Genomic DNA, 27,972 nt, shown 5'->3' with positions numbered 1-27,972 from the left:
CTTCCTCTGGTCTGAGTCAGGGGCATACTACTTGGTTTAATGAGAATTTGTTACCAGTGGCCAGTTGACTGTTAGGGGCTCCTCTGCTCTACTACTCTTCCTTCATGTGATCACCAGTAACTGGTGCGTCTGGCCAGACTTTTTTTTATAGATGTTTTCATGTGTGTATATGAATAAGTTTATGACTTGGGGGTGTTCTACTGGATACAAACAGGCCTGTTGTATCCATTTTAACAGATGCTATGTAGTCCACATTTGATGTTTCCTCCTGTGATAGTCTTTCAGGTTGTTGCAAAAAACATTACTGCATATTTTTTGTTGTTGCATATTCAAGTTGGGGTGTTTTTTGTTTTTGTTTTTGCAGGTAGGATTTCTTAAAATAGAATTTTAGAATCAACCAAGATAAAAGCTAAAAATCTGGTAGCAACAGATTGCTCTCTAAAAAATACATATAGCTGCTCAATTACATGAAAGCTTTTTCCCCTTCATTGCCAGTGATTTTTAATGATCTTTTTAAGGTTGGCAGATCTGATACTATGTTCAGTTTGTTGACATTTCCCTCATGAAGCTTACATATATTTTTATGTTTATGGACCATTTGTACTTTTGTGAGTTTATATACTTTCCCTTTTTTTTTTCTTCTTTCTGGGAACTCTGTATTAATTATGGGTACTGATATTACAGATATCCCAGACCAACATTTATTTATCTTCTACCTTTAATTTTTTTTAATGTTTATTTATTTTTGAGAGACAGAGCACAAGCGGAGGAGGGGCAGAGAGAGAGGCAGACACAGAATCCAAAGCAGGTTCCAGGCTCTGAGCTGTCAGCACGGAGATCAATGTGGGGCTTGAACTCATGAACTGTGAGATCATGACCTGAGCTGAAGTCGGATGCCTAACCGACTGAGCCACCCAGGCGCCCCCATTTATCTTCTACCTTTAAATTTAGTTTTCATAAAGAAGTTATATAATTTAGGTATTTTTCCTTTCAGATCTGTTCTTATTCCTATCCCATTCATAGATAGGCAGATTTCATAAATACTTTCTTGTATTTCAGGGTTTTTTGTTTGTTTGTTTGTTTTTGTCTGATTGTTGCACTTATCTGGAGTTTCTTTGTGTATATGGTATGGAGCATATGTTCTTTCAACAAATTTTGATTAGATTCTTCTGCTTATTGGAAACACCGTCCTTATTACAGACTAAATTTCCATGGTACTTATTGGGCATAGGCTTCGGTCTTGGTCCCTTCTGCTTCATTGATCTTAGTCTGAGTACACATACTGCTGTACATATGGTAGTTTTATAACTTGGATAAATGATAGTTCCTCTCATTATTTCTAAAAAAAAACAAACAAAACAAACAATGAACTATTCTCACCCACCTGGTTTGCAAGATGAGGGCTTGACATCAGTTTGTCAGGGGTTCATTAAGAAAATCCTGTTAGATGATTGCATTTAGAATTCCTTGATGCAGAATTGGTCTAGTCGAGTTTTGGCGCAAATGTACAAAGAGAGATCTCGCTTCACTGTGCTATGTCAGGCCTTCTGAGTGCTGTTGGGCTTTCACTGTAGTGGTTGCTGTTAATCGGCTCAGGTTAATCCTCTGCAGTCTTGCGTAGTTGGTCCAGATGAACCTGTCATGCTGTTAAGTTCTCTTATTAGTTATAACAGTCTTACTAGAGCCTCAATTTTCTCAGTACAGTCATTTTACCAGCAAGTATAAAGCAGGAGGCAATCGTATTAGTATTGTTTTACTCTTGCCCAGTTACATAATGACCTTTGTCACAGCTGGTACTTCCAAAACACTGAAGTTGAGAGTGTGAAGAGTGAGTGACCTAAATGGGAAAGTTTCTGGGTCTTGACAAGCATGATGCTGGACTCTGTTTTGATTCAAGTCAGTTTTATCTGGACAAAGCAATAGTCATCTAGCCCTTTCTAATAAATGAAAATCAGTAATAGCCCGTTTTCCCTAATAGTCATGCCAAGGTGATCATAGTGATTTTCTCCTTTGAACAGTTAACACAGTGACATAATAAATGTGGAAGTGCCCTGGTAAGAGCTGCTGGCATCCACAGACAGATCCATATTCATAAATTAGGTTCAGGAGGTGGGTGGATTTCTTTTTTGTGTTTATTATCTTAAAAAAAAATTTTTTTTTTAACGTTTATTTATTTTTGAGACAGAGAGAGACAGAGCATGAACGGGGGAGGGTCAGAGAGAGGGAGACACAGAATCTGAAACAGGCTCCAGGCTCTGAGCTGTCAGCACAGAGCCCAACGCGGGGCTCGAACTCACGGACCACCAGATCATGACCTGAGCTGAAGTCGGCCGCTTAACCGACTGAGCCACCCAGGCGCCCCGATTATCTTTATCAGCTTTGTAAAGAAAACTTTGGATGTTCTCTTCTTCCCTTTGTTTTGTGTTCTAATGCAAATGACATTGGAACTACCTGCTTCTGGTAGTATTCAGCTACGAAATCTGCACCTGATCCCCATCTTTGGTGATGTCCTTCTGTTTGCCACAACATAGACTGCCATCTCTATGAATCTCTGAGCCCTTTTTCTGAACTCAGTTTGATGGCTCAGTATTAGTGGTTTTTCTTTTCCATACTGAGTCATTCTTTTCATCCTCTTCATTGAAAACCTTTCTAACATCCATTAGCATAGGTCACTAAACTATGTCACCTGGAAGGTCCCCAGCAACACAAGCACTTTGTATCCACCCATCATGGTGTCTTTTCCCCCTGGCTGTTCCCTGTGATCTAGCCTCCCAAAGTCCCTTCCTGTCTTGTGGCTCTGACTGTGGCAGGTCTGTGTTTCATCCTCCCTGAAGCTCAGATCCCGTGTCCTGTGTTGGCAGACCTTCCAGCCTTGTACTTCTGGATGATCCAGTAGTTCCCTGAATCTAGTTGCCGTGAGGGATTTGGGGCACCTGTCCAGAGAGGCTTATAAGGACATTTTATTACAGACTAGGCCTCAGGTGCCTGACTCCTCTCTGCTCTGTCACAATGAGTCCTTTACATGTTGTTTTCCCTCCACTGCCTCCCCTTTTACACCTCACAAATACTTGTGGAACTCCTCTTGTGTTCCATATAGTATACTAAACACTTTGGTAGTAAACCAAAGACCTAAAGTAATCCCTGATACTGTGGACTTCGCAGTCTAATAGATTATGACCTCTACAAACAAGTTCCCCAGATATAACTCTGTAAAGATGAGTAGTGGTTAAATACTGAGAAGGGAAAGAGTGTAAAGTGGGGGCAATGAATAATTACACTAGAGGAGGTATTTTGAAGGGCACTGCAGGGGTGAGCTTTAAGCCAATCCCCAAAGTGAAAGAATTCTACACACCTATAAGAGTGGTGGTGAAGAGAGCTTCCAAGCACAGAAACAGCATTTGGGGTGACCATGAAAATGGAATAAGCTTGGCACATTCAGGGAACATGGAGTCACCCAGTGGGCTGGTAGGAGGTAACTGAGGTATACTGACAGGCAGGTTAGGTTTGGCAGAACACACAGGGCCTTCACTGTGAAGGTAGTTTGGTTTTTATCAGGCAGATGTGTGGTACAGCTTTTCAAGCTCACTGCAGGTGCTTAGGAAAAAAGAACTTAATAGGACGCAGATGGAAGTAAGGCAGGTTACCGTGGTAGTACTACCTAAGGAAGAAGTGAGGTCACCTGGCCTGAGAGTAGCAGAGGGTTTGGGGAGAAGCTGGCATCGGCTTCTCCCCATTCATAGTGGATTCATTGGGGCCAGGTGAGTAATGGCCAAAGGAAAGGAAGCTGCCAAGAATCTCTCGTAGGTGAAGGCTTCAGGGATTTCCTGTGAGTATTCTTTGTAATGTATGCATTTACCATATATGTTCTTTTTCTATATATCAACATCCAACTTTAAAAGAAGAAAAAAGGAGAAAAATTACTACTCCTGAATTTTTGGTTTTAATCAATAATACGAGGAAATCTGGCAGAGGCAAAAACTTTTGAAGGGTAGAAATAGAGGTTTTGGTTTTACTTTTGTAATGTTTATTTCTGAGAGAGAGTGAGTGAGCACATGCACACAAGCGGGAGGGGCAGAGAGAGGGAGGAACAGAGGATCCAAAGCAGGCTTTGCTGACAGCAGAGAGCCCCATAAGAGGCTTGAACTCACGAATTGCAAGATCATGACCTGAGCCGAAGTCAGACCTTAACTGAGCCACCCAGGCACCCCTGGTTTTACTTTTTATGTTGAAATAATTCTTTTGACAGTTTACATGGAACTCCCTAATAGCTTTCACCTAGATTCAAGAGTTTGTGGAATTGTCACATGTCTTGACTGGTTCTGTTAAATAAGTATGAATGAGAAGGGACTGAGAGACGTCCAAGTACAGGTTTGTGAAGCCAGCTGAGTGCACCTCTCTGGACTCGAGAAGGAGGTCCCAGCAGTGCATAAAGACTTGGGAATCCTAGATGTTTGGAATAGCGTGTTCTATTTACCACTGGATGAGACAACCATCTCTAGCAGTGGTCTGTCTCCCATCACTAGTGTAGCTGTGCCTTTCCCTAACTCAAGGGACTGAGTTTAAGTCGAAAGCTCAGCCTTTCTGAGGCAACTCATTTTGTATGGCTATCCAGCTGTCCCTGATAGCAAAAATGGCAGCACAGACATTGGTGGAAGCAGAAGGGAAACTTAGTAATAAGTGCTTAAGACAGAGGGCATTTGTTTTTAATGTTTTTTTGTTTTAAATTAAAAAAAATTTTTTTTTTTTATTTTTGAGACAGAGAGAGATGGAGCATGAGCAGGGGAGGGGCAGAGAGAGAGTGAGACACAGAATCTGAAGCAGGCTCCAGACTCTGAGCTGTCAGCACAGAGCCCAACGCGGGGCTCGAACTCACGAACCACCAGATCATGACCTGAGCTGAAGTCGGATGCTCAACCCATTGAGGCACCCAGGCGCCCCAGGGCATTTGTTTTTAAGAAGGCACTGATTTGGGAAGATGCTGTGAAGATCAGGAATACGGACGATATTTGATGGCACTCAAACCTTTAGCCACTGCTCAGTGTCCTTTCAAGGAAGTATTGCCATTCTGTGTAGTTTGGTTAGAAAACTTGAGATCTGGGCACCTGGGTGGCTCAGTAGGTTAAACATCTGACTTTGGTTCAGGTCATGATCTCGCAGTTTGTGAGTTCGAGCCCCAGGTTGGGCTCTGTGCTAACAGCTCAAAGCCTATGGCCAGCTTCGGATTCTGTGTCTCACCCTCTCTGCCCCTCCCATGCTCATGCTCTGTGTCTCTCTGTCTCTCAACAATAAATAAACATTAAAAAAAATTGAAAAAAAAAAAAACTTGAGATATAATCTAGATTTAATCATTGATAAGCAATAGGGTGAAGACACTATATTGAAGATCGTGATTATAGGAAAGCCTGCAAGACATTTAACTTTTTTGACTTGGCAAGTAATGAAGCAGGAGAGATGAGCCATACAAATATGAATGTAGCAATACTCAAATCAGTGCAAACTTTAGTAGAAAAAAATAACATCTACAAGAAGATTGTTTTTTGGAAGGAAGAGAAGAAAATCCTCTTCTAGATTTCATTCATCCCTTGTGTAGTCTGAGAGGATTCATATGGGCTATAAAGCAGACACGGGGGATGTAGAAAATCAGTTGTTTTATACAAAGGATAATCCATTCAAGAACAAGACTGAAAAAATGTGTTTAATGTGAGAAGGCCTGTTTTCATTCAGCCTTTAACTAAGGCTCACATGGGAGGAGACTAACATGCAAAGACCTTGAATGGAGGAACTAATGTGCATGAATTTTTTGACATGAGAACTCAAACAGGGTAGAAACCCCAGGAATATGATCCTAGCAGGAAAGGCTTCTGGCCTGATTCACTGTGACTTGAGAAAACTCATATTGGACCCCCCCCCCCCCCCCCCCCCCCAAAAAAAAAAAAAACCCAGTTGTAATGAATTTGGGAAAGTTCTTAGATCAAATAATTACCTATGAGAACTCCAAAGCCAAGGGACTATGACTGTGTGAAAAGGTTTCTTTCATGCACAGCTCTCTTACTCAGGATCATGAGAATGTAATTGGGTCTTAGGAAGGCTTCAGGAGTCACAGAACCCACTGGCAAGAAGCCCTTCAGTAGGAGTCCTCATTGTATTCAACATCAGAGGACTCCTATGAGAGCAGATCCTCAATGTAATCCGTGCAGGCAAATCATTAGCCTTAGCTCCCACCTTATTTGACAGAACAACAAAACAGAAAACTTACACTGGAGAGAACCACACTGAATAATAAAAATGAAATGTCTCATCCTATTTTTATGCCAGATAAGTCATACAGAAGGCAAGTTCTAAATAAAATTTTGATCACATGTGTATACAAATACAGAAAAAGAAGTCTTTTCCAACTTGTTCTGTTATCTGACTGAACACCTAGAACAAATATTAAACAAGAGAGCAGGTGTCTTTATTTCAGTTTCCCATATATATCCCCAGTTGCTAAGACAATGACTCCATCTCTAGCTCAGGAAACTTGAGTGAATAAATGATTGAAGAAATTGTAAAAAAAACAAGAGGATGTCTTCAAAGAGGAGACTATGAAGACAAGGCCAGGCTTTGAGACAAGAGGGTAGGTAAGGGATGATAAGGAGCAATCTTGAGATATATAGTGCTATTAAGAACTCTGAAAGGCTCACATCCTAGGGAGTGAGTCAAGAGTTTAGAATCTTGAGTGACTATCAAAACATATTTTGGCAGGAATCCAGCCTAGCAGAGTGTGGTAACACTGTGTAAACCTTTATTCAAGAATACATTCTGTGACCCTCCACATATTTGCTCATTAGGACCCATGTAATCTTGATCCTTCTATCTGGAAACCGTTCTGCCTGGTGTCCAAATATAATACCTAGGGTAATTTCAAGACCTGAAAATGCCCTCACTATTAATTAAATAAGGAAAACAAATGAACTACACATTTGACTCAAAGTCCTAAGGAAACAGAAAAGATAAATACAACACAAATAAATGAATCAAATGGAGAAGAAAAAAAGAACCCAAGAACTAATTTTCTGGAAAGACAAAAATTCAAAACCAACTTTGATTAAACAGAATAAATCAAAGGCAAGCTAAAAACCTATATAGGGAAATAACACTACACACATATTCAGCAACACATGTAATTTTCATTATAGAACTTTATACAACAGTAACAATGCATGAGCCAGCTCCATGTACTGATATGAAAGTCTCCAAGATAAGTGTATTTCTTAAATATGTATCTTTAACACGTATAAAGATAAGCAGATGCACATAATACCATTTTTTAGAAAATATACAAACAAGTTCAAATATGTGTGTCAGGTGGTAATCACTGAATGTAGATACTGACAGGCTGTGACAGCCTCCTGAGAAGGAAACTGCTACCTCCTTTCTGCTGTGTTACCAGTTCCTGACACAGCCTAGATGCCCAGAAATTAACAAACAACAAAATGGAAAGATTTCTGGAAAAGTGGAAGGTTGTCAAAATTGGTCCTAGGAAAAATGTTAAAATAATTTATAAAAATTTTTCAGAACAAAGTGGCCAGCTACTTATTATTATTACTGACCTGGGCAGTGAATATCTTCCAACTTCCTGTTAAAAGGCCATTTCGATGGAACACGAGCAGTTCAATGACAGGACAAGGCTGGAATGTTGACAGATTCTGCAAGGTATAATAGCATTTTTGTCACTAAAGCACAAAATGAGAAAAACATTAAAAAGGAAATATTGATAGCTCATGACAATTAACCACCTTAAACTAATCCTTTGAAATAGTTAAAATAAAAATAAGAGTTCATCAATGTGACAAATAACAATAGAGATGAATAGCCTTGACTTACACAAGGAATACCCAATTTAACACAAAGATATTAATAGGTTTTTGAAATGGGATCTAAGAATGAATTAAATGATTAGGAATTGTTTTTTTGTTTTGTTTTGGGTTTATTTTGAGGAGGGGAGTGGCAGAGAGAGGCAGAGGAAGAATCCCAAGCAGGCTCCACCCTTGAACCCATGAACCGTGAGCTGAAATCAAGAGTCAAATGTTTACCTGACTGAGCCACCCAGGCACCCCAAAATGATTAGGAATTGTTAAGGAATAAATTATTAAGGCATTTCTATTTGAAAAAAAATTTAAGTTAGTGGGATATAAAATAAGTAGAAGCAATAACTTCGAGGGCTTAGAAAAATTTTAAGTTTATGCATTCCCTTTCTTGACTTAAGTCCTTCCATCATTCCAGCCTCTAGAGAAGTGTTGGAGCCATTATACCAGTGGAAGCAGAAATGCAAGTCTCTGACCTAGCTGGTTGGGAAAGAAGCAGGAATATAAACCAGGTGTCCTCTTACCCGGTGGCCTGCACTCCCAGCTACTGCTCAGGCTCCCAAGTGGAAGGGAACTTTGTAACAATAGCAATCCTCCCATGATAGTTTAAAGGTGGGACACAATTAAAATGCCAGTGAAATTTCCTGTAAATGACAGAAATATAGGAAAATCCAGAGAGCTAAAAAACTCAAAAGGCACTTTTTACGGCTATATTGAGCCAGTATTTCTTGAGCGCCTGCAAAAATGCCACGAACTGTTACAGGGATGGGTCACAGTATTGAACATGGTGGTAAGGCCCCTGTCTTATGAATGGGCCTACATTCATTTCAGAGCAGCCACTAACACGTGACTGATTAAGCTTAAACAGACTAAAATGAACTTAACCAGTTTAGTTCCTTAGTCACGGCCGTCTTTCAGATGGTCATTGGTCAGCTGCAGCTAATGGCTACTATGTTGGACAGTGTAGATCTACAACATTTCCTTAAAGAGAGCTCCATTGGGCAGTGCTGCTGTAGAAAAGGTAGAAAGGTGATAATTAACGAAACAGATACTTTGAGATAGCAGTCAGTGCTGTGAAGAAAAATGAAACAATGGAATATGCTAGCGGGAGGAGGCGTGGGTGGGCAATACTAGTTGAGAACTGCTCAGGAAGACAGTTCTGAGGAGAGGACACAGAAGCTAAGAGCTGGATGAGGAAGGGGTATCAGGTGAAGATGTTGGGAAAGACTAACAGGCAGGGGTATGGCACACTCTGGCACATATGAGGAAAATTAAGATAGTGGCTATGGGAAGCATAGCCTTTGGTGTAAAGGGCATAAAAGAACAGGGCTTGGATCCCAGCTGCTATGTTCCCCAGTGTGGCTTTGGACAGGGCTCTTAGAGTCTCCCAGTATGGACTTCCATATAAGTCCATTCTCCCAGTATAAGAATAGATGCTATTGCTTACTGGGACTATGGTGTGTAAAGCCCAGGTCTTGAGGGGTCTTCATGTAACTAACCACTGCTATTCGAAGACTTTGATGTTACGATGACCATCAGCACCTTTGGGAGATCTTCCGCTGGGCCTGGCTTTAGGGTTTCTGATGCACAAGAACCAGCTGACATCCTCAGCAGTCCATGGGGGTAAACAAACTTCAAAGGCAACTCCATGGAGGGCCCAACAGAGCTGAAGAGTGATGGGGAGAGGAGGAGAAAAGGTGTAAAGCTGGGGGCATTCTGGACAAGGAGAAAAAGGAACAAGGGAGTGTACACAGGGATGAGAGGAGCTGAGGTGAGCGTTCCTCCTGACCCTGCCCCCAACAAGATCTTGAAAGGTCATTGTTATTAGTTATTATTCTATTTGTGGACTGGTAGCCCTAGTGTACCTGGTTAGTCAGCGTTCACTGTGGAACTCTAAGCACTGAGGGAGATGGCTTACCCTGGAAGGGAAGAAGCAGAAAGGGAAGTGAACTGTAAGAGGAGGAAGAAAAACATCCTCCATCATCCTTTCCTACATGCTATTCCTGGCTTTATGTAACCTAATCACTTAGAAAGAGGAAACTAAGGCCCAGAAGGATTAAGCCCCTTTCCCAGAGGCTGGGTGAGTTTGTATAACAACCCACTAAATAGATAGTTGCAAGTGAGGGGACTAAATTGCTAAAATTCTACACATACACACACCACCGGTCATTCAGGTGGTGGATTGAAAACCAGTACTTGGTGAGTGCCTGGGTGGTTCAGTTGGTTAAGAGTCCCACTCTTAATTTCAGCTGGGGTCATGATCTGACTGTTCTGTGAGTTCCAGCCCCGCATTGGGGGATCAGAGCTTGCCTGGGATTCTTTGTCTCCCTCTCTCTACCCTTCCCTGCTCAAGCTCGCTCTTTCTCTCTCAAAATAAATAAATATTTTAAAAAAGAAAAGAAAGCCAGTACTTGGAGCTGCAGTTGATAGAGATTATTTTGTGCAGCCCCACACAGATGAGTGGGTCAGTCAGCCCGAACTATGTGCCAGTGAGTTGAAGATCCAGTTTCAACTCTGCCAGCTGTAAACTTTTCTCTGTGTACATTTTCACTTCACAGAGTACATTTTCTCTCTGAAGTGAGGTGAATACTTTCCTGACAGAGAGCACAGGAAGGGTTACCTTAGCGGCCTTGGGGGATGGTCCAGAGGACTGCAGTGACTAGAATGACACTTAACCACCAGCTTGCAGGTTGTGGCCCATCTCATTGACCACATAGCACCCAGGAGGAGCTTTACAATAACCCTGCGGAATATATGTTGTCCTGAATGGCTGCTACTGCAGGGAGAGCCAGGCTGCAGATCCACTGAGATCCCAGCACCACAAGGATGGGCAGAGTTCTCCATATCCACACCTAGACAGGCTCTGAAACTTAAAATGGTTAAGAGTTAACATTTTAATGAGCATTCAATTCAAGATTTTGAGAAATTGCCCTAGTGTCCCCCAGAGATAGGAGGAACAAAACACATGATTCAAGACTAAAGGAGAAATAAAATTAGAAATGGAGAGTGGATGGGAGTAGAATGAAAAGAACCTACAGTTAATTTTCTTGAGGGATAAAGTACTAAATAATCCGCGTGATTAACCAAGGAGTAAAAAACGAAAGTTTTAGAAATTAGAAAGTTGTGAAGCATTGTGGAGAATGAAGATTTCAAGTGTCATGCATGATTATTACTCAAAATGGTGCCTGTGGCCCAGCAAGGAGCGGCCAGGGAGCGCTACCCGCCCCCGCTGCTTCCTAATATCCCTTAACTGGGGCACTTTTCAAGCCCAGCCCTGCTGGGGATCCGGGAAATTGTCATCCTTGGCTTCCTGAGTTATTCTCAGGGCAATTTGAAGCTCTGAGAACGCTAACTGGAAGTGGGGAAATGAATTTTGCTTTTAAATCAACAATCTGGAGGGGAAAATGAACCCCCAGAAATCCTAGGGAACAGGAAGGTAATTAAATCCTGAAGACAAGGATAAATATAAATGAGTTGGGAAAGGCAAGCCCCCAAATAAAATTAATAGAAAAGTTTGTTTAGGGGAGGAGGTCAGAAATAGGAGATCAACGTAGTTATTTTTATCAAGGAAAAAAAATCCCTTGGACTAGGATTTTGATTCTAGGACTCTTGATCTTGTGGTGAATTCGAGCCCCACATTGGGTGGGGATTACTTAAAAAGTCTTTTAATAAAAATATGCTAAAAAAACAAAACAAAAAAAACCCTAGGAAAGGAGTGACTGGCGATGGCCGAGATTAAAAGCGCGGCCCAGGACGTGTTTTGCAACCCCAAGCGCCCAAGGCCAGTTCGGGGCAGCGGGCCCGGCCCCACCCATCGCTGGTGACTCCTGACCTCGAGCTGACTCACTTCTCGAAGAGCGTGCCAGCAATTTCCAACACCGGTTAGATCTGTGAAACCAGTAAACCGAGGAAACCATAGACGAGCCAAGGTCTGTAATCCGGAAATGTGGAGGGGGAGGAAAAAAAAAAAAGCATCCTACGCAAACGGGGAGGAATGTACAATCGGGGATCCGAAAATGGATAAGGAATGCGGGCGCTCGCTCCCTTAGGGGGAAGCGACCGCGATCCTCCGCCCTGCGCCTGCCCGAAGGGTGAAAACTGGCAGACCGGGAAGGTGTATATGGAAGTTCCAGCTGCGCCGGCGCCGCCCCAGGGTGCGTCAGCCGTCGCGAAGGGGGGCGGGGGAGGGAACGAGAGTGCAGGAGGCCGAGAGCCCAGCAACTCGCCAAGGGGCGGCCGTCCGATCTGGGCCTGGGTCGCACCCACAGCTTCAACATGGCCGCTCCGGAAGTGTGCACCGCGAAGGGCCCTGGGAGTTGTAGTGGCCCGGCACCAGGCTCGTGATGCACGTCCGGACCGGGGGATCGGGGCGTGGCTATGGGGACGTGGGCGGTGTCGTCCCGTTTACCCGGTGGGAGGGGGACTGAGGCTTCAGCTTCCCGAACGAGGGCCGCAGTGTACCTGTGGCTGCGGCCTCCGCCAGCGCCACCCTCCCGGACGCCGCGGTGCTGGAAGGCCGGCCGGGCCGCTGCTTAACAGTGCGGGTGGCGCGCAGGGAGCCGCTGCTCTTCCGGTCTTTCCGAGTTTGTGTGTTTAAACAACACGGGTGCTGTCACTTCACACTTCCTGCTGCGCTCTTTTACTTCACGTGACGGGAGCTTTCCTCCGTTGTAATGATCACACTAAAACCAGCGTAATTTTTAATGCTTACCTGGGAATCTTTCAGTTTTCTTGAGCGGTGCTTTAGCACTACCTGTGTTTTCCAGTTTTGCTCCGTCCTACACCCCTGCTCAGGAAACGTGTGTTGTGAGAAAAAGACCACCCAAATGAGGACATGCGGAGGCCATCTACTCAGGCCACTGTAGCAGGTCGTCTGCCACCACACCTAATGTTTAGTTGAGACTGGCAGGGAGGCAGGCGTGGGAAAATTTATAGCAGAAAAAAGGAAGGTTCTGACTGGAGGTTATTGACTTGGGGGTGAAAGAAAAAAACTGACGGTCAAACAGGTCAAACAAGTCCTGAGGTTGCGGGGTCAGGGTTCTATTGTCGTATGCTGTCTGGCCTTTGTGTCCAAATACTCTTCTCTTGGTGTCTCTACAGTGGTCTTCCTGTCCAGATAGTTCCCTGAACACGATTAACCAGCTCAAAGTCCCCGAGCATTGATTGCCCTGGCATTCGTTGCTAAGGCTTTGAGTTCATGCTGGAAGTTCCTTTGCAGGTAGAGTTATGCTAATCAGGTATATTCAAAACAGCAAGTGTGAGCGGGCACATTTGCTCTTGACATCAGCCGGACCATTTCTGTTTTTATAAACAAACAAGCCTAATTGGAAGTAAACCATAATCCGTGATTTACATTTTTTCTATTTACTTTTTTAAAAATGTTTATTAATTTACTTTTGAGAGAGAGATGGAGTGCAGGAGCACAAGCCAGGGAGGGGCAGAGAGAGGGGCAGACACAGAATTGCGTCTCACAGAATTGTGAGACTGTGACCTGAGGCGGTTAGATGTTTAACCGGCTGAGCCACCCTGGTGCCTCTCTATTGACAGTTTTAAAGCTTTCAAGTCATTTAGAGTTAGCATTTCTCCTTAGAGTTGTACAGTGCTTTCTTATTTCCTTTGGTTTGTGTGCCCTCCTTAGCATTTCAGGGACGTGCTGGAGTTGTGTTCTTGTGAGTTCTGTGCCAAGACACAGGGCTTCAGACTTTCCTGTCTTCTTGGCTCCCATGGAGGCAGGATCAGGTTCTACTCCCTGTACATAGCTGTGGGCCTATAGAGCATCACAGGTTTCTTCTTAAGCCTCCTTGCCTCTTGCTTTCCCACCCACCTCCCATATTGAGGTGTAATTTACATACCTTAAAGTTCACCCTTTGAGAGTGTACAGTTCAGTGGTTTTTACTATAATTCACAAGGTTGTGTAGCTATCACTACAGTCTAATTTCAGAAAGTCTTTATCATCTCCCTGAAAAAGCTTCATTTTTATTAGCCAACACCCCCTAATTGCCTGAATTCCTTATCTCTTGGAAACCACGAATCTACTTTGTCTCAGTATATTCGTCTATTTTGGACATTTCGTATAAATGGAATCTTAAAATTAGCCTTTGGTGTCTGGCTGCTTCCATTCAGCATAATGTTGTCAAGGCTTAGCACGTATCACTACTTCATTCCTTTCTATGGCCAAATAATATTCCAATTTGTGGATAGACCATATTTTGTTTATTCTTCCTTTGATTGACATTTGTTTTTCTTTTTGGCTGTTAAGAATGCTGCTGTGAAAGTTCCTGTACAAGTTTTTGTATTGACATATATTTTCATTTCTCTTGGATGTATACCTAGGAGAATTCCTGGGTTATAATTCTGTGTTTGGCTTTTTGAGCACCTGCCAGACTGTTTTGCAAAATGATGCAGCGTTCTGTGTTCCCACCAACAGCAGTTTTTCCACATCCTCGCCAATAGTTGTTACCACCCATCTTTGATAATAGCTATCCTAGTAAGTATGAAGTAGTATCTCACGATTTATTTTTTTAAGTTTTTGTTTATTTAGGTGATCTCTACACCCAACAAGGGGCTCAAACTCATGACCCCAAGATCAAGAGTCACACGCTCTTCTGACTGAGTCAGCCAGGTGCCCCTCACAGTGGTTTTGATTTACATTTCCTTGGTGGCAAATAATGTTGACTATCTTTTCATGTGCTTGTTGGCCATCTCTCTGGCTGTGCTTTTGACTTACAGAGTGTCCTGCGGCTCAGTTGGACCCTCAAGTGGATCCTCTTCCTGCTGGGAATCCCCTGATGAAGATCGAAGTCGTTGAAGTCCTCACACTGAACCAAGAGGTAGCTCGTCCCCGAAATGCCCAGATTCGGGCCCTCTATGCTGAAGACGAGGGCCTAAGCCCAGAAGTACTTGGGGAGCCCACTCAACAGCTAGGCAAGCATCCAGCTGACCCTGAGGCTGCACGCCAGAGGTTCCGGGGGTTCTGCTTCGAGGAGGTGGCGGGGCCCCGAGAGGCCCTGGCCCGGTTGCGTGAGCTGTGCCGCCAGTGGCTGCAGCCCGAGGCGCACTCCAAGGAGCAGATGCTGGAGCTGCTGGTGCTGGAACAGTTCCTGGGTGCGCTGCCCAGGAAGCTCCAGAGGTGGGTGCAGTCACAGCACCCAGAGGACTGTCAGGAGGCAGTGGCCCTGGTGGAGGATGTAACCTGGATATCTGAGGAGGAAGGTAAGTGCAGTGGAGGGGCGGAGAGGGACACTCCTGTAGACGCATCTTGGAGAATGGGGGAGGAAGAACTCAGGCTTCCTCGGAAGGGGCGGGGAAGGGTCATGCCTCTTCATCTAGGCCAAGAGCATCTACCTCCCCAACGTGTTCCTGAGTCAGAGCTTCAATGGTTCCTTGCTGAAATACCTGCCATTGCCCCTAGGTCAAGGGATCTGAGTATCCCTGGACCCATCTACCGAAATGGAAAGTCTCAGACAACACCTCACAGCTACTGAAACCCTTGGGCAGGGCCTGGGACTGCACTCTTTAACTAGCCCTCCACAGGCTTGTGATAGAAGCTAAGGGATAAAATTGTTCATTCTCATCCTTTTGGAATCCCTGCTGTGCTACAAGCCAATAGAAAACGTGATTTTAGTCACATAGGCATATTCCCAGAATGCTTTTTAAAAAAATTTTTAAAGTTTATTTATTTATGAGAAAGAGAGTGTGTGAGCAGGGGAGGCACACACAGAGAGAGAGAGAGAGAGACACAGAATCTGAAGCAGGCTCCAGGCTCCAAGCTGTCAGCACAGAGCCTGATGCGGGGCTTGAACCCATGAACCGTGAGATCATGACCTGAGCCGAAGTTGGACAGTTAACTGACTGAGCCACCCAGGCACCCCAAAACTTAATTTTTTTAAGTAATCTCCACACACAACATGAGGCTCAAATTTACAGCCCCAAGATCAAGAGTTGCATGCTCTACCAGCTGAGCCAGCCAGGCACCCCTCCCAGAGTGGGAATTGTGGATAAAGTGGTGACCAAGACAGGATTCATAGATTCATGAGCTCAACAAGCCTTAGACCCAGTAAGAATGATGGGAATTTGAGAAATGAATACGCGTTTGACAATGATGGGGTTGAGAAGAACCCAAGGGTGCTGGTGGGGCTCCTGGAGGCAAGTTGCTTGTAGCTGACACCTGGTGTGGAGTGGAACTAAGAAGGGGGCAGGAAGGATGTGCTGAGCAGGAGAGCATTGCCTGTGAAGGCCCAAAGTGGGAGCAATGACAGTATATTCAAAAATCCGAGGGGCACCTGGGTGGCTCAGGCGGTTAAGCGGCCGACTTCGGCTCAGGTCATGATCTCGCGGTCCGTGGGTTCGAGCCCCGCGTCAGGCTCTGTGCTGAAAGCTCAGAGCCTGGAGCCTGTTTCAGATTCTGTGTCTCCCTCTCTCTGACCCTCCCCCATTCATGCTCTGTCTCTGTCTCAAAAATAAATAAATGTCAAAAAAAAAAATTAAAAAAAAAAAAATCCGAGAGAAATTGGGTGGGTCTATGGTAGAAGGGAGCAGGGGACAGGGCTGGCAGGGCCCTTGCAGGGGTTTTCGTGTTGTCCTAAAGCAATGGGAAGAGTTACTGTAAAGCAGTGGGAACCAGTCCATGAGCTCTAGGGACATGTGGTATTGTCTGACAGAGTAAACATTTTCCAGGTTGGGGGTGTTGCATCCACACGACTCCTGAAACAGAATGCTATGGGCACCAGTGACAGTCACAAGAAAGTTTACTGCAATGAGAGGCAAGGCCGACCGATCGGGACCAACACTCTTGATAAGAGTGCGGCCTCGAACAGCTGGGGTACAGAGTTTTTATGGCCGATCACATCGTTTTATCATCACCTGGGAACAGAACAGAGAAACAGTTCCCAGATGAGTTAGAAACAGTTGCCAGATGAGGTGATTATTTTAGACTTTCTGCCGCTTAGTTGCAACCAGTGGATCTCCTTGACCTTGCCTCTGATGCTCTTTTCTTTGAGCTTTTGTTTCCTTGGTTGGTGAAGACTGATTTACAAGAGTATGAAGCATAATTTACAAGAGTAAAGCAAGGCTGTTATCTCTTGACCTTCAGTGTCAGAACAAAGCTGTTATTTTTCAAGCTAGGTGTTAGCCCTACACTACACTTTAATCCTTACATTTCTCCCTTTTCTTGTCAGTGAATCAATCCCTTGATTCATCATTAGGAACTAAGGGGACGTAGTTGGACCTAATCATCATAATTTTTATTTCACCAACTCGCCTCTTGACATACTGTACTAACCAGTTGATAATGCATGGGCCGATGGTTAACCTGAGAAGTAATAGCAGTGGCCCAGCTATGGTGGTGAGCAGTGATGTGAGCCAGGGGGACCAAGAGAATAAATTCTGATACCAATTATTGCTGGCCTTTTCCTTCACATTCGACCTTTCTATTTGCAGGGCAACTGTATAACCCTGGTATGTTAGCCAATTTTTGTTCTTGATCCCTGTGTCCACATCCATAGGTAACCATATAGGGGTTTTCGGGGACGGAGGAGCGAAGCCCGTTGGCTGTTTATAATTAGTAATTAAAAGTCCCCCATGAGTCCCCCACCAAGTCGCATAAACCAAACAAAAAACAAGGCACAGTGGAAGAGGTATTAGATGTTATCACCTTCCCCGTGACAGTGTCCCTGAGTTCCCGTTGGTATGGCCAAAAAGATAGGGGATGCAATTCCGTACAGTCCCCCATGCTTATCATTATACAAACCCAGACAATTATTATTAGTATGCCCGCATCAGTATTACCTTTAAAGGATCCTCTGAGTGCCTTCGGACCTTCCATTGCTGTTCATTATCTGGTTCTGTATCAGTCTCGGGTGTTCCTGCCTTCACACAGGTTGTTTTTTTTTTAACCTGAGAGTGATGAATCCAGGTTCGGACACCATCTACCTTCACGGCCGTGGGCGTAGTCAGGATCACGGCGTGTGGTCCTTTCCAGAGCGGCTCCAGGGTTTTAAGCTCGTGCCTCTTGACCCAGACTAAATCTCCTGGTTGAAAGGGGTGGGGAAGAACAGGAGGATGAGCGAAGGCTTCTTTTAAGGCCCTGGTTATTTCCTTTCGTACATGTTGCAGGGCCACGAGTGAAACCAGCAAGCGGTCCTGTTCCAACTGTTCCATTACGTCGCCTCCTAGCCTCAGCAGGATAGGTGGAGGTCTGCCAAATAAAATTTCATAAGGGGGAAATCCCTTGACAAATGGAGTACAACGCGCTCGCAAAAGGGCAAAAGGCAGGACGTCAACCCAATTTTCGCCCGTCTCAAGGGACAATTTGGTTAAGGTCTCTTTTAGGGTCGGATTCATCCTTTCTACCTGATCCGAGCTCTGAGGTCTATATGTACAATGTAATTTCCAATCTAGTCCCAATGCCCGGGCTAGACCCTGGGACACCTGCGCCGTAAAGGCCGGGCCATTGTCCGATCCTATGCTCAGAGGCAGCCCAAATCTAGGAATTATTTCATTAATAATTTCTTAACTGTCGCCTGAGCCGTTTCTGATTTAGTGGGGAACGCCTTGACCCACCCGGAGAAGGTGTCTACAAAAACAAGCAGGTTATTTGTATCCGTATTTCCCTGGTTTAATTTCAGTAAAATCTACTTGCCAAAACCGGCCTGGCTCAGTTCCTCTATCTCTTTTAGCTTCTGAAACCTTCCTACTTGCACCCTGATTTACTTGGGCGCAACTTGCACACCTTTCAACCACCTCTTCGATCTCTTTTCCCAGCCCTTGCGCCCTGAACTTCTTCCGCACTAATTCCGCTATCTTCGTTTTTCCCAGATGAGTCCCTTGGTGGAGCTGACCCACCATGCGCCGCCCGAGTGCCGCGGGTAAGAGGATCTTACCTTCAGGATCCTGAGACCACTTTTGTCCCGGCGTCACACTTCCCCCTTTTCTTGAAACCCACTCCAAATCTTTAGGAGTGTAACTGGGCTCCCTCGGTCAAGATCGGTAGCTCCAAGGCACTTTTACTTTTAGTTGGGGCAGCTTCTCGGGCTGCTGCATCAGCCAGGCGGTTTCCGACTGCTTCTAGGGAGTCGCCTTTCTGACGTCCCGGGCAGTGAATGATTGCCAGCCTCGCAGGTTCCCAGATGGCTGCTAGAAGATCTAAAATTTCAGCTTCAGTTTTGATGGCCTTGCCTTCCGCCGTGAGGAGACCGCACTCTTGGTAAATGGATCCGTGTACATGCGCGGTTGCAAAAAGCATAGCGGCTGTCCGTATAAATATGAACTGGCTTGTTTCTTCCGAGTTTGAGGACTTTTGTTAGCGTGATGAGCTCTGCGTGCTGGGCTGAAGTTCCCGGGGGAAGGGTCTGTTGCCATAAAACCTCGCGGTCTGTCGTCACTGCAGCGCCCGGCGTGCCTTGGCCCTTGAAACACAAAACTACTGCCGCCTGAAAACATGCTGATATCAGGGTCCTGTAAAGGAACGTCCATAAGATCGGAGCGGAGGGACGAGATCGTCGCCAAGGTTTCTGGGCAGGAGTGCAGAGGGGGACCTTGTCCTTCGGGCAGCAGAGTGGCTGGGTTTAAGGCTGTGGGGGCACAAAAACGTATTCAGGTCTGGTCGAGTAGCAACGCTTGATATTGGGTAATCCGAGCATTTGACAGCCGTCGCTCTGGGGGAGCCCGCAGTAAAGCCTCCACTTCGTGGGGCCCGGTGACAGACAGTGCCTGCCTCAAAGTTAGTTTGTCTGCGTCTTCAACTAAGAGCGCGGTGGCGGCAATTTGTCGAACGCGTGGGGGCCACCCGGAAGCAACTGGGTCCAGCCGTTTGGATAAATAGGCCACCGGTCGGCGCCAAGGTCCCAGGCTCCGAGTCAGAACTCCCTCGGCTACCCCCCCCCCCCCTTTTCGGCTACAAACAAACGGAATGGCTTGGTGGGATCTGGCAGGGCCGAGGCCGGTGGGGTCACGAGAGCCTCTCGTAAGGCTTGGAAGGCTTTAGTTTGAGTCTCCCCCCACGTGAAGGACTCTGGAGACCCCTTGAGAGTGGCGTACAAAGGGGCTGCCAGTTCAGCAAAGACAGGTATCCATACTCTGCAGTAGCCTGCTGCCCCCAGAACTCGCGAACTTGTTTGCGAGTTTTAGGCTGAGGAATATCGAGTATAGCCCGAATTCTTTGTTCACCGAGATAGCACTTACCTTTTTAAGGTTGTAACTTAAATAGGTCACCGCAGTACGACAGATCTGCGCTTTTCTGGCTGACACTCGGTACCCCAGTTTTTGCAAAAGACTCAAGGGTTCTCTGGTGGCACTCAGGCATTCTAAATGAGAGGGGGCCGCCAACAAGATATCCTCAACATATTGCAATAGGGCTACCTGCGGGTTGGAGATTCGAAATGGCTCTAAATCCTGGTGCAGGGCGTCATTAAAAAGAGGAGAATTTTTAAATCTTTGGGGGAGTTGCGTCCAGGTGAGCTGTCCCTTTTCAGGATCAGTCCATTCAAATACAAATAGTGGCTGGCTTTGTGGGGCCAGCGGGATGGCAAAGAAGGCATCTTTTAAGTCCAGAACTGTATAATACACCTGAGAAGGGGGAAGCAAACTAAGGAGAGTATAAGGGTTGGGTACAGTGGGATGAATGTCCATTTACAAGTCTGGGGCTGCCTGTAAGACAAAGGCCAAATTTAATGCTCTTCTATTTTTAGGTGCCTCAGGGTCTACAGGGGTAAAGGTGCGGTACACCTACGTGAGCCTTTCTAAGAAGGCTGAGGGGCTTTCCTCGGTCCCCTGAATTACTTCTGTTACCTTAGACATGTTTGTGGGCCGGCGGGTGGCCGCTCAGAGACCTCCCAGTAGAGTCTGGTGAAATAGGGTCAATGATCGCCTACCGTGAGGAGTGTTTGGGTCCCAATTTTCAGGATGCGAGGAAGGAAAAACTTCCTTGAATCCAGCGGGATCCTTGGTGGGTTGCCCGTTTGGCCCCATCACTAATTTCCGGGCCTCGCGACGGATCTTATCCCGCTCCTCAGTGGTGAAGAGAACCTGCAAGAGCTGCTGGCAGTCATCCCAGGTTGGCTGTTGGGTCACAAATAGAGTTTCAAGAAGAGAAATTAATGCTTGGGGTTTCTCTGAGAACGAGGGGTTTTGAAGCTTCCCGTTATAAAGGTCGCTAGTGGAGAAGGGTACATAAGTCATAAAGGGTCGGACATCACCCTGCAGGGGTGCAGGGGTGGCCCTGGAAGAAGGGATAGGGCAGCGGGAGGCGGATGGAAGGGAGTCCCTGACCGGGTGTGAGACGGGCTCAGGGGAGTGTCCCGACTCGGGCTCGTCTCCAGATCTGAAGCATCTTGACCTGTATTCTTTGGGCGAGAACTATAGGGCGGTGGGTGGTAAGTTCCTTTTTTTTTACCCCCCTCCTGTGCAGGTGATAGAGGGGGCGGCCGCTTAGTCTCATCAAGATTCTTATTCTGAGCTCCAGATGGGCGACCTTTGAGTGGCAAAGCCTGTACTTTAGGGAGGCGAGGGGGAAGGGGAAGAAGTTTTAACCTATCTGGAGGGTTTTCGATGAGGGTTCTCCATGCCCCAGTGTATGGGATTTGGTCTTCGTGCCTAGAAAAGACAATATCACGAACTTTATATACCAAAGTAAGGTTAAAGGTCCCCTGTGGAGGCCATTCGACCTGAAAGCTGTTACATTCCACCTCGCAGAGAGTTCGAAGGACTGGCTTCTTAACGTGGAGGCCGAAAACTGAGGCAGCTCTCCTATACTCCTGGAAATGGGTTAGTATGAGACTCAGCGGGGTGGGGGTAGTCTGATTCTGACCGATGACAAAGATAGGCAAAACTGACAAGGACGATGACAAAGATAGGCAAAACTGACAAGGACGCACAGCCAGTCAACAGGAAGAAGACAATTAAGACACGAAGAAAACACAAGTTCGAGATCTCAAGGCCAGTAGGCCATCGCAGCCACCTGAAAATAGGATCCTTCTTGACAAACACCAAACCTAATGGGGTCCACCGGCGTCCTGGTAGGATCCCTGACTCTGGTTCTATAGCTGCGTCAGGCAGACCCTCCTGAGTCATTCAAATGGCGCGCCCCAAGAATTCCTTACCTCTCCCAATCCCGAGCTTCCTCCCAGGGGTCGGCAGAGCAATCCGGGGAATGGGCCCTGTTTCAGACCTTTAACTTTCCCGGCCAATGCACCAAATGTTGCATCCACACGACTCCTGAAACTGAATGCTATGGACACCAGTGACAGTCACAACAAAGTTCATTGCAATGAGAGGCAAGGCCGACCGATCAGGACCAACACTCTTCATAATTTAATGGCCGATCACATCGTTTTATCATCACCTGGGAACAGAACAGAGAAACAGTTCCCAGATGAGTTAGAAACAGTTGCCAGATGAGGTGATTATTTTAGACTTTCTGCCGCTTAGTTGCAACCAGTGGATCTCCTTGACCTTGCCTCTGATGCTCTTTTCTTTGAGCTTTTGTTTCCTTAGTTGGTGAAGCCTGATTTACAAGAGTATGAAGCATAATTTACAAGAGTAAAGCAAGGCTGTTATCTCTTGACCTTCAATGTCAGAACAAAGCTGTTATTTTTTCAAGCTAGGTGTTAGCCCTACACTACAATTTAACCCTTACAGGGGGCACCCAGGTGGCTCAATTGGTTAAGCATCTGACTGGATCTCAGCTCAGGTCATGATCTCATGGTTCGTGAGTTCAAGCTCTGCATCAGGCTCTGTGCTGATGGCACGGAGCGTCCTTGGGATTTTCTCTCTTTCTCTCTGCCCCTTACCTGCTTGTGCTCTTGTGCTGTCTTTCTCTTTCAAAATAAATAAATAAACCTTAAAAAAAAAAAAAAAAAAGATTTACCAGGTTGCAGTTTGCGATGGTTGGTGGGCAAAAAACAAGGGCAAAATGAGAATCAGATTGGCCACCCAGAGCCGTTACCATGCCCACCGAGAGGTGTGGTGGCTTGGGCAAGACTGACAGCGGTGGGGGGCTGGGATGGGAGTACGTTTGGGGGTGAGATTCCATGAAATTTGATTTGTCAGGCTGAGTTCCATGGAGCACTTGCTCACCCGAATATGTAACCTCATACAGCAAAATTGACTTTGCAGATGCAGTTTATTAAATTGAAGATTTTGAGGTGGGGAGATTATACTGTGTTATTTGGATGGGGCAGGCACGAGAGTTCAGGGCAGAGAAGACACGAGGAAGGGCTGGGAGCTAGGTATTTTAGTTGGCCTCCAGAAACTGGCAAAGGTGACAAACATATTTTCCCCTAGAGCCTCAGAAGGAAGGTAGCCCTGCCACCAGCTTGATTGTAGTGCAGTGAGGCTGGCGTCAGACCTGATGTCCATAATCATAGGAAAGCAACTTTGCTTTTAGGCACCATTGTGGCAATTTATTAGAGCAGTAATAGGAAACTGATAGAGGTACCAAGGAGACAGTTGGGAAGCCCCTAAGACAAAAGCCAGTCTGTCTTACATTTCACACCTTGGGGGTGAATAAAATCAATTCATATTATAGTGGATGGCAGGAAGAGAGGCCTTCCAGAGAACCCTGAGATTCCTACATTCATTATCAGCGAGTTAGTTGCGACTCTCAGTTGTGAATGCCAGGGGAGGAGAATTTACTGAAAAAGTCCCAGGGTGATCTAGCTTCAGGCACGGGTGGACCCAGGGGCTCCTGTAGTATTCTCAGGACTCATTCTCTCTCTGCTATCATACTTCTGCTGGCCTCCGTTAGCTTCACTCACAGGCAAGGTGTCTCCGTAGGGAGCCTCCCTGCACGGAAATGTTCTAACAAAAGCCTCTTTTGCTCTGCTTGTCTAGCTCTGTGCCCTGTATTCATCTCAGATTTAATTATTGTGGCCAGGAGGAGGTGGCAGCCTGGTGGGCCAGAATGGGTCACATCGTGTTTCCCCCTTGAGAGCAGGGGTGTAATCATCCTTATGGAAGACCATGTACCAGGCAGCGATAGATGAGGAGAGTCAGGCATGAAGGAGTTGTGGTTAAGAGGGGCTGGAAGCCCAGGCAGAATGGTTTTCGAAGGTGGAGGAAACTTGATAAAATTCTCATCTAGATGGGTGTGTTATGAGAGTGGGTCCAGTCCCGGGGGTCAGAGGAAGTCCATGGAAGAAGGCAAAGAGGAAGAGGACAAGGAAGGCAAAGAGACAACATACTCGGAGGCTAGAAAAGGGGTCTTTCCTTCTGAGGAACAGTGTGAGGCCAGCTGTTGAGGCAAATGGAGAGATGAGGCAGCTGTCTCAGAGGAGGGACAGGATCCGGGACAGTCCTTGGAGAGGGAGGGAGTGGGGCCAGGGGTCTCAGCAATGGAACATTGGTGCCCTACAGTCACCCTTAGGGTGATGCATCTTGAGCTAACCAGGTGTGGGGATTTGGGCACAGGCTGTGAAGAGGAGCCAGAGTGGGGACTTGAGCTGGTGGCAAGAAAGGGTGGGCACAGATGCCCTCACAGTAGTAACAGCAGATAGGATGTGTGCAATGGCCGCAGGGGTCCCAGAGAGAGACGTGGGTATCATTGCCCCAACCTGGAAGTGGCACCACATCCGGCTGATCCCCTGTGCTGGTGTCTCCCCACAGCATTACCCGCCCAGGACCCCACCTGCTCTCTTGAGACCACAGCTCCTCAGGAAGAGAAGGAGGAGAACATGACCACCTGGCCGGCAAAGGCGCCACCTGAGGTGAGTGGGGGGTGTCACCCTTTTGTTCCCTGGTCACAGTGTCCCCTATGAGGTGACCTTCCCCCTACCTCCCAGCCTCCCACAGGGCAGACCTCTCAGAGTTTCTGAGCCTGAAGGCCTGGGCTGCCTTGTTGCTGCTGTGGAGACCAAGAAAGGGCACAGGGACTGGGAGGCAAGAAATCTGGAGGAGAAGGGTGGGGCCAAGTGTTTATAGATGCTTGGGAGCCCCAGGTAGGGACATGCAGACCACATCTGAATTTGTGTTAGAACAAGAGAGCCCTTGTCCTTCAAGAATGCATACTTAGGTGTTGATGATGGAAAAAATATCTGGAATTTGCCTCAAAATATCCCAGAGCTGGGGCATAGATGAAAGCACTGGCCATGTCTTGCTGACTGTTGAGGCTCAGAGAATATGACAGAGTGATGTGTGGTATTGGTCAGGACTCTTTCTGCTGCAGATGGCTCACAACTGGTTCAACCATAGGGTGAATTTATTGGCTCTCATGTAATGAGTGGTCTGTGATAGGCTTCAGGCAAGACTGTATTCAGGGGCTTCCACGTGATGAGAGAGGAATGTGTCTCCAGTCCTGGTCTCATGGCTCTGCTTTCTCCCATTCCTTCTCAAGCAGGCTCTGCCCCTGGTGGGTAAAAAGCCCCCATAGATCCAGGAAGAGTGCCATGGGGAAGCCTCTTCCTGCCAGAGTTTTGGCCAGCTCCCCAGAAAGGACTGATCTTGGCACCACCTCTGGCCACACCACCCTCCAGCAGCCACCATCCACAAAGGCAGGGATGGTTCCTTCACAGGCAGAGGGGCTGTTCCCAGAAGAAGGGAGTGTGCCTAGCAGGCAGGGCTGGTCTGAGGGGCAGTCTTCTGTGGGAAGTTGCACAGAAAGGATGAGCTGCACATAGGCTGGGGTACAAGGGAGGTAGTTTGCTTATGGCGTTTGTAGCTCTTAGTGAAGTAGATTCTGCCTCCGGCCTGGGCCCCAGCCTCTGGGTTTGTGATAGGGGACCCACTGGGCCTCTTATGGGCCCAAGTCAGTGTTTCTGAGCAAACTCCAAAGCAGGGGTGTCCTCAGCACAGCAGACTCTGTTGGGAGGCCCTGGTCATCTGTTCCTGTCGATGACCCTCCTGCTGATCAGACATAGTGATATTGCAGGAACCAGTGACCTTCCTCGATGTGGCTGTGGACTTCAGCAAGGAAGAGTGGGGGCTGCTGGACCCGATGCAGAGGACCGAGTACCACGACGTGATGTTAGAAACCTTTGGACACCTGGTGTCTGTGGGTAAGGCTGTGCCCGTGCTGGCCACTCCACCCTTCTGGGACTGGGAACCTCAGGGGCCCTGAGTTGGGCCCTGCACCTTCTCTGGGCCCAGTGTGAGCACTGGACATGCTGACAAGAGTTCCTTGCACCATCCATGCTTTCAACTGGTCCTCTGGACCTCAAGGGGTGGGCATTGTGTGGACAGTGGAGGATCAGGCCCAAGGAAAGACTGACTTACCGCCCACCTTGAAGGCATATGAGGAGTCAGAGAGCTGGGAGAGTGCTCCCTGTTCTTGCCCCATCCCTGACTGCCAAGCTCGGTGTTCCTCTCTTTGCTACTTCACTTCTTTCCGTAGTCTCCCCAGGTCTCGTGACGGTACCTGGAAAACAAAAACAAAAAAAAACACCCAGCTTCTGAATACTTGATGATGTCATACTGATAGCCCCCTTTGCCACTTTCTCTCTATAGTATCTGTATCTTTTGGGTTCTTTCAGGGTGGGAGACTACACTGGAAAGTAAAGAGTTAACTCCAAAGTCTGACATCCCTGAGGAAGAACCAGCCCCTGACCTAAAAATGGAAGAATTCTCAAGGGATGACACCTGGTCCTCTACCTCAACAGACATCTTGCAGGGTGGGACCCAGGAAGTCTTGGACACAGCACTGAAGCAAGTGGAGCTCACTCAGGAAGAAACCCTCCCTCAGAAAAGCCCCCAGTCCCGGGCAAACACTGGCCTTGTCACCAGCCCTATTTCACTCCAGAAAACTCTGCCCAGGAAACGCTTGCGCAAGCGTGGCTCGCGGGTTAAGAAGGTGACGCGTGGTCCATGTGTAAAAATTCATCAGAAGGGCCACAAAGGGGAAAAAGCCAGAGAAAACAGTGGTTGTGGGAGAGCCTTCAGCCGGAGCACTCAGCAGATTACGTTCACAAGAATTCACAAAGGGAGCCAAGTTTGCCGATGCAGTGAATGTGGCAAAACGTTCCGGAATCCAAGATATTTCTCTGTACATAAAAAAATCCACACAGGAGAGAAGCCCTACGTGTGTCAGGACTGCGGGAAGGCGTTTGTTCAGAGCTCCTCCCTCACACAACATCAGAGAGTCCACACCGGAGAGAGGCCTTTCGAGTGTCACGAGTGTGGGCGGACCTTCAATGACCGCTCGGCCATCTCCCAGCACTTGCGGACTCACACCGGAGCCAAGCCCTACCAGTGTCAGGACTGTGGGAAAGCCTTCCGCCAGAGCTCCCATCTCATCCGGCACCAGAGAACGCACACGGGGGAGCGCCCCTACATGTGCAGCAAATGTGGAAAGGCCTTCACCCAGAGCTCGCACCTCATTGGGCATCAGAAGACGCACAGTGGGGTGAAATGCAAGAAGAAACAGCCTACCTCATAGCCCTCAAGCTGAGCCGGTTGAAGAGACATGGCCTTCTCAGCATAATCCTGCAATGTAACACGAACGGGCGTGGTTGGCATTTGGAACTGAATATGAAAAGCAGCACTGAGTGATGACGTTCTCAAGACCAAAGGACAACCAGGGAGACCACCCTGCACACAAGTAAATGAGAAAACTGGTGGGGAGTTGTTGCTAGTGAATATAAGTTGGAAAAACATTTAATTTTTCACTCACTTGATTTGCTGTTATAATTTGTTTGCTCATTTGGTCATTAAAAGTGATACTAGTGAAACCTGACCATGTTTATAATGTAAGTTTAAAAAGCCAGGTACCAAAAAGTCTATGCACTGATATTATATTTGTGGTATTTATGCATATGGACAAGGACTAAAAGAGAACAAAGATAAATAAACTATATATTTCTGTGATAGAAATCTCTGTGGGTTTTTTTCCACCTATTAAATTTCTTTCATTAATAATTTGATACTTAAAATAAGCAGTGTTAAAACAAAGTGAAGGAGATTGTCAGACCAGTTCTAGCAGACTCTGCAAAAGGCCACAGTCCCTCTGGCCCAAGATTCCAAATGAGTTAGGATGAGTGGGTCATCCTAACCCTGATCCTCAGAGCATCATCAGGATGCAGGGAATGTTCGATTCAGGGAATGGTAATCTTAAGCAACCAACCATTGGAGGCCTAGAGGGAGGGAAACCCCCGGCAAGGGGGGGTGGGGAGCTTCCCAGGAATGTTCATGTTGGTGCCCG

At 46.6% G+C, this 27,972-nt stretch overlaps 1 protein-coding gene and 1 long non-coding RNA gene across 6 annotated transcripts in view; one reads left to right on the top strand and one right to left on the bottom strand.

Moving 5' to 3' along the window:
- The window catches only part of ZNF274 (zinc finger protein 274), a 30,228-nt gene extending 2,590 nt beyond the window's left edge, over positions 1-27,638 (top strand). For all 3 annotated transcript variants that reach the window (XM_049621851.1, XM_049621852.1, XM_049621853.1), the window contains 4 exons: positions 14,577-15,059; positions 24,447-24,547; positions 25,708-25,834; positions 26,309-27,638. In XM_049621851.1, the coding sequence (XP_049477808.1) occupies positions 14,577-15,059; positions 24,447-24,547; positions 25,708-25,834; positions 26,309-27,210 (1,613 nt within the window). In that variant the 3' untranslated portion in view covers positions 27,211-27,638. The remainder of the gene's footprint in view (positions 1-14,576; positions 15,060-24,446; positions 24,548-25,707; positions 25,835-26,308) is intronic.
- Positions 739-27,972, bottom strand: part of LOC125915881 (uncharacterized) — a 38,036-nt gene continuing 10,802 nt past the window's right edge. Inside the window, exons 4-11 of one of the 3 annotated variants that reach the window (XR_007455770.1) lie at positions 27,204-27,257; positions 26,052-26,193; positions 18,728-22,185; positions 17,634-18,042; positions 9,713-15,047; positions 8,733-9,513; positions 7,593-7,688; positions 739-1,644 (exon numbers count right to left, since the gene is read on the bottom strand). This is a non-coding gene — a long non-coding RNA (uncharacterized LOC125915881). Of the gene's footprint in view, positions 1,645-7,592; positions 7,689-8,732; positions 9,514-9,712; positions 15,048-17,633; positions 22,186-26,051; positions 26,194-27,203; positions 27,258-27,972 lie in introns of all 3 variants that reach the window. The other 2 variants (XR_007455772.1, XR_007455771.1) reach the window with 2 other exon arrangements.

The sequence above is a fragment of the Panthera uncia genome, assembly GCF_023721935.1.
Source record: "Panthera uncia isolate 11264 chromosome E2 unlocalized genomic scaffold, Puncia_PCG_1.0 HiC_scaffold_19, whole genome shotgun sequence".
NCBI classification, from domain to species: domain Eukaryota; kingdom Metazoa; phylum Chordata; class Mammalia; order Carnivora; family Felidae; genus Panthera; species Panthera uncia.
Note: the sequence above shows the minus strand (reverse complement) of the source record. Positions and strands in the feature narration are given on the sequence as shown.